At 39.0% G+C, this 6,000-nt stretch overlaps 1 protein-coding gene across 3 annotated transcripts in view; it reads left to right on the plus strand.

The window, feature by feature from the left end:
* The window catches only part of LOC123696476 (CBP80/20-dependent translation initiation factor), a 42,397-nt gene extending 38,450 nt beyond the window's left edge, over positions 1-3,947 (plus strand). For all 3 annotated transcript variants that reach the window (XM_045642651.1, XM_045642652.1, XM_045642654.1), the window contains exons 9-11: positions 2,368-2,496; positions 2,771-2,839; positions 3,190-3,947. In XM_045642651.1, the coding sequence (XP_045498607.1) occupies positions 2,368-2,496; positions 2,771-2,839; positions 3,190-3,411 (420 nt within the window). In that variant the 3' untranslated portion in view covers positions 3,412-3,947. The remainder of the gene's footprint in view (positions 1-2,367; positions 2,497-2,770; positions 2,840-3,189) is intronic.
* The last annotated feature ends 2,053 nt before the right edge of the window (positions 3,948-6,000 follow it).

Here is a 6,000-nt window from a genome sequence, read left to right on the forward strand (position 1 = left end):
GACGCGAGATGACGGTCATATTGACAGACATGAGATGACGGTGATACATACTGACAGGCGCGAGATGACGGTGAAACATACTGACAGGCGCGAGATGACAGTGATCTAAACTGACAGACACAAAATGACGGTAATACATATTGACAGACGCGAGATGACGGTAATAAATACTGACAGACAAGAGATGACGGTGTCAACTGACAGACGCGAGATGACGGAAATACATACTGACAGACGCGAGATGACGGTCATACATATTGACAGGCACGAGATGACAGTGATTTAATCTGACAGACGCGAGATGGCGGTAAAACATATTGACAGACGCGAGATGACAGTGATTTAATCTGACAGACGCGAGATGACGGTGTCAACTGACAGACGCGAGATGACGGTCATACATATTGACAGGCGCGAGAAGACAGTGATTTATTCTGACATACGCGAGATGACGCTAATAAATATTGTCAGACGCAAAATGACGGTCATACTTAATGAAAGACGCTAGATGATGGTTATACTTAATGACAGACGCGAGATGACGGTGATACATATTGACAGACGCGAGATGACGGATATACATATTGACATAAGCAAGCTGACGGTCATACATATTGACAGACGCGAGATGACGGTGATTTAATCTGACAGACGCGAGATGACGGCCATAGTCCATACATATTGACGGACGCGAGGTGACAACGATCTAAACTGACTGACGCAAGGTGACGGTAATACATATTGACAGACGCGAGATGACGGTCATTCATATTGACAGACGCGAGTAGACGGTGATACATATTGACAGACAAGAGATGACGGTGTCAACTGACAGACGCGAGATGACGGAAATACATACTGACAGACGCGAGATGACGGTCATACATATTGACAGGCGCGAGATGACAGTGATTTAATCTGACAGACGCGAGATGGCGGTAATACATATTGACAGACGCGAGATGACAGTGATTTAATCTGACAGACGCGAGATGACGGTGTCAACTGACAGACGCGAGATGATGGAAATACATACTGACAGACGCGAGATGATGGTCATACATATTGACAGGCGCGAGATGACAGTGATTTATTCTGAAATACGCGAGATGACGCTAATAAGGAGGCCCACATCCCTTCCCATCCCCTACCCATCCTCTCCTTTCCTATCCTCATTCCCTCCTATCCTCGCCCCTTCTCCCTTTCCAAATCCCTTTGAGGATAGCAACACATCCACTTCCCAGTGGAGTGGATGCTTATGGGCGGCGTGTATCGCTTAACACCAGGCGACGCGTCTGCTCGGTTGCTATCCTATAGCATAAAAAAAAAAAAAAAAAAAAAAAAAAAAAAAATATTGTCAGACGCAAAATGACGGTCATACTTAATGAAAGACGCGAGATGATGGTTATACTTAATGACAGACGCGAGATGACGGTGATACATATTGACAGACGCGAGATGACGGTGATACATATTGACAGACGCGAGATGACGGTGATTTAATCTGACAGACGCGAGATGACGGTCATACATATTGACAGACATGAGATGACGGTGATACATACTGACAGGCGCGAGATGACGGTGAAACATACTGACAGGCGCAAGATGACAGTGATCTAAACTGACAGACACAAAATGACGGTAATACATATTGACAGACGCGAGATGACGGTAATAAATACTGACAGTCGCGAGATGACAGTGATTTAATCTGACAGACGCGAGATGACGGTCATACATATTGACAGACACGAGATGACGGAGATACATTTTGACAGACGCGAGATGATGGTAAGGCGTGCCGCACACCAGGCATACATTTGTATCTCGATAATTGTGGCGCCACATTTGAAACGCGACACATTTATCGCCCCCATATATTTGTACGCGAGCACGCACACCGAGGAAACATTTGTAGCGGGCGCACTTTGTGGCGAGACGTTGTCCGCGCTACACGAATTAAAGATGGAACACGTTCGTTATTTGTGGCGCCACACCAAGAAATCGTCGTCATCAGACGATGATGTCGACATTCTCAAAGCGGTGCCACGCTACAACTGTGCTTCCGATGTGCGCATATACAATACATTTGTAGCAAGCTAAATTGTAGCGCATTGTTTGTGTCGACGTAAATGTTCGATGCATGTAGCATGTGGCGCTGGTGTGCGGCGCGCCTAAAACATACTAACAGACGCGAACTAATGTGCATAAAACTAATGTGCGGTATGTGCAACATCTCACTCAATTCGACATTTTGGTTGACATTTTGTATTACCATTTTTTATGATACGACACTATGCAAACTTTATTATTTTTTTTTACTTTCAGTTAGCTTTACAATACCAATTAAATTATATTTTACAGTTGTTGGGCGCGATGGTGGGAGGCGGGCGGCCTCGTCTGATGGCGTTCCTGTCGTTCCTGTTAGAGATGTACTGCCAACTGCGCCGTCGTGCGATACAGCGCCGCGGGGCCAGCGCTCAGCCGGGACAGGTGAATTACTCTTAAAACAACTTTATTAATAAAGAGCGTTTGAAGTAAAACTTATTTAGGCACGTTGAGAGTAAAATTTCAAGGTCGCGTCATGTGATTCTGACATCTTCAAATCTTCATATTACTTATACATACATATGTGTAATCCTGTCCTGAAAAATATTTCCATGCATTGCATTAAACAATTGCCTACATGTCAAATCTATTCTAACAAGATTATGGTGAGTCGTGATCTTTTATAACTATTTACTAGTGTTATGTTAAAATATTTCAGGTTCTGCTCACGCTAATTTGCAAGTGCTGCGAGGACTGCATCCGACAACCTGTGCCGTCGCCCAGTGATGTATGTTTATTATATTTTCATATATTATATTATAAAAATTATGTAACTTGATTTTTAGAGCAGTAGTCTATAACTATATGAAATCTCAAAAAAAATGTAGGTACTTGTACTTGTAGGGTATTTGTTAAGAATAAACTTCACGGTGTGTGGGACAGAAAAATCATAAAAATGTCTTGTGTGTTTTTAACAATAACACCGCTTATTGACCGTTTACTAAAAAATTGGTGAGGTTTGATGTAAATGAAACACAACATATTTCTGTATAATTTATTCAATTTACATTGAGTTCATGAGTTTACATAGTATTGAAAATACAATACACACTCTTATATTTGTATTATACATTACAGACGGAGAACCTCTTCTTCGTGCTGACCTACATTGGTCGGGACCTGGAAACCCAGTTACCAGGTGACCTGGAGCGGCTGCTAACTGCTGTACGAGATGCGTTTATAAACACAGCAGCTGCACCGTCTATCCGCCGCACGCTGCTGCAGCTGATCGAGCTGCACGCGTCTCGCTGGCAGCTGCCCGGCTGTGCGGTACTGTACTACTATCCGTCGTCTAAATAACCAATGTATTAAAGCAGCCCCTAAAGTAGTTGAGCTGCATGTGTCGCGTTGGAAGGTGATACGCTGCGCGGTACTGTATTGCTATCCGTCGTCTTAATAGTCACGTTTTAAAGCGGCAGTAGTTGAGCTGCTTGCCTCGCTGGTAGCTGCCGGGCTGCGCGGTACTGTTAGAACAGACGGATAGTAGACTATCCGTCGAATAAATAGCCCATAGTTGATGGCACATAGCAAGCTATCGTCGACGTTCTCTAGCGGCCTGTATAACAATAAACTGATGATGTTGATGATGGTATTGCGCGCATCGCGTTGGTAGCTAACGGGAATCGCGATGGTGTACTACTCCCTCTTCTTTAAATAGTTGATATCTAGGGATGTCGTGCTGGCAGCTGCATGTTACACGCTGGCAGTATTGTACATCTGCCCCTCCTCTTAATAGTTTTAGGAAGTATTGCGAGGTATACTAGGTGAGATTGCCGGTGTAGGATATAAAAGCTTCTGTTTAAACCACCCCCCTTTAAGAAACTCAGCTGACTTCTTAATGAATGAAATTGAGCTAAAAGCATCTTTTACCATTGATTAAAGGTGTGATGGATTTTATTTCAGCTTTGTTTCAATTAATCAGTCACTTTCATTTTTCAATAACGAAAGGTAGTGATCGGTTTTAACAAAGTTGAAATATTTGTAATAAAGACAAAGGCAATCCAACCAACCATCCAACACTATCATGTCGTCTATATACGAATCAGTGATGTTTGTAAATTATTTTTAGTAAGTGTCGATGTTGTAGTGTGGTGTAAGTGCGTTTCTATGCATTTTTTATCAAGCTCAAATTGTGACATGATGGATATTTGTTGACATAAAGGTCTGTTTTATATTCGCTGATTGTACATACATTTGATAATATGATTGTATCGTGTCTATTGATTGACTATTAATGTATCGTTTTGGTTTGATAATTTCACATCGTAATTATTGATGATATTGTTTGAGGAGGGGTGGATTCTACTATAGGTTACATAAATGCCTAAATACAAAGGTTACAAGCATTTCTGTTAGCGTACGGTTTGATTTGGTTTACTATTGTGATCTTCGTAGTATTTCGTTAGTTTAATTCAGGTCAATACAACTTATAACGTATAATTGTAGGCAATTGTTGCCATAAGCTCATGATATAGTGCCTTTTAATGTAGGTTGTGCATTTTCATTACTTTCAAAATTGTAAGTGAAGTTTCTCATTCATCCGCTGAATGTGCGTTTTAACAAAACTTCAAGAGAAAAATATTGAAAGTGTGGAAGTTGATCGTAGGTTTAATAATACCTAGTTTTAAGGTGAAATTTAATATATGAGCGATATATGCCTAAAAGTATTACAAAGTACGTGTAAAATAAGTAGTTATTGACAAATTAACGATGTACATTACTGTACGATATTCGCATAGTACTTCGTGCATTGTATCCTTTTGTCGTTTATAAAGTTTTTAGTTTACGTAGGATTTGATAACTTTGCTTCCTACCAACCTTCGCTTCCCTTGGTAGTTGTTACGTTATAAGATATTATTTGCACTTGAAATTATAATAATGCGATAATTACAATGCGATATATACATGCAAAATATTTATGTGCTTTTAAATAATAAAAATCTATAAAAAAAATTGTTTTGACTGAGTTACACTATGAGAATGTTTATGCTTGTGATATTATAAATTTAAGGCGTATCTGAATCTTTCTGTCCTAACCAAAGACTGTATCCACGTGGTTTTCAATTGAATTTTATTAACAAACTGTTGTAAAATAAGTACTTGTTGTTGAAGCTGGACCAAATTGTCTTGTGTTATCTAATGTCGTATATACTTGAGGGAAATAACAAGAGTTTTAAAATATAATTTCCATCACGTACGTACGTATATCAACAGATTTCCTCAATTAAATACGACATTACCCTGTATTCCCAAATAAAACGTATATTGTAAGCCTGAAAATAATCGTAATGTTTAGTTTTTAAAATAATGTGTGATCAAATTACATCAATATGTGAAGTTATTTTTAAGAATTAACATATAGAACGTCTTACTGCATAATAGCAATTTGTAAAGTTGCAATACGTTTTTATAAAAAAGAAAAAATAATAAAAAAAGGTGCTAACAAGACTATTGGTGTATTATATTTTAGTTAATTTATCGGATACGGGCAATAACATTAATTCTCGTTACAATTGTATTTCTATATTTACACAAAATAAAGCATAAAATTATATAGCAAATCTTTTGTTTTATTTTTTACCTACCCATATCACATATGTATTAATAACTAGCGGCGCCACTTGAGCTAGACTGTAAAAATTGAGGCAATGCTTTGCTGATTCAAATATGAATACATACAAATACATGATACGAATTTATTTAAAAGGTTCAATGTTTTTAAATAGTTTAGAAATAATAGATCAAGAGCCCACGACGGCCAGACTTTCCTTTCTTTAAGAAAGTTGAAAGTTTCTCTGTATATAGTCCATTGAAAAGTTACATTTGGGGTTGCTGTTCTTAGAGGACGCAATTTTATTTTTTTGATGTGTAGAGGGGGTTAGTGTGAAG

Source organism: Colias croceus, chromosome 12 (assembly GCF_905220415.1).
Source record: "Colias croceus chromosome 12, ilColCroc2.1".
NCBI classification, from domain to species: domain Eukaryota; kingdom Metazoa; phylum Arthropoda; class Insecta; order Lepidoptera; family Pieridae; genus Colias; species Colias croceus.